Source organism: Charadrius vociferus, unplaced genomic scaffold (assembly GCF_000708025.1).
Source record: "Charadrius vociferus isolate BGI_N301 unplaced genomic scaffold, ASM70802v2 scaffold711, whole genome shotgun sequence".
Taxonomy (NCBI): Eukaryota; Metazoa; Chordata; class Aves; order Charadriiformes; family Charadriidae; genus Charadrius; species Charadrius vociferus.
In genome coordinates, this window is record NW_009646852.1 from 846,999 (window position 1) to 847,370 (window position 372).

The 372-nt window shown below is 61.6% G+C and overlaps 1 protein-coding gene across 1 annotated transcript in view; it reads left to right on the top strand.

Annotated features, from left to right (window-relative positions):
• The window catches only part of PDZD7 (PDZ domain containing 7), a 10,322-nt gene extending 10,150 nt beyond the window's left edge, over positions 1 to 172 (top strand). The window contains exon 14 of the mRNA XM_009894260.1: positions 59 to 172. Coding sequence (XP_009892562.1) covers positions 59 to 172 — 114 coding nt within the window. The remainder of the gene's footprint in view (positions 1 to 58) is intronic.
• The last annotated feature ends 200 nt before the right edge of the window (positions 173 to 372 follow it).

The window sequence follows — 372 nt, forward strand, 5'->3', positions numbered from 1 at the left end:
CCCCCTCTCCTTGGCCCCGCCCATCCCCTGGTGTACTGGCCCCTCCATGTGTCCATAGGGCTCCTCCAGCCCCACCCCCAGCAGGGAGAAGCTGCAGGTCCCAGGCGCATCCAAAAAAGGGCACCCCAAGATGAAGCACCCCAGTCTGTACAACTGGCCCCCCAGATCATAAAAACTCCCCCAGGGACTATATAGGACCACCCACCAGTGGGGGAAACCCCCATTCCCAGATCCACAGAAAAAATTATCCCTGTACAAGGGTCTGCACAAGGGTCCCCAAAAGGGCTCCCTGTCCCCCACCCAGGGGGTACATCCACACAAGGTGCCCTGGGGAAGGGGGGGACAGGGACAGGGACAGGACAGGGGGACACC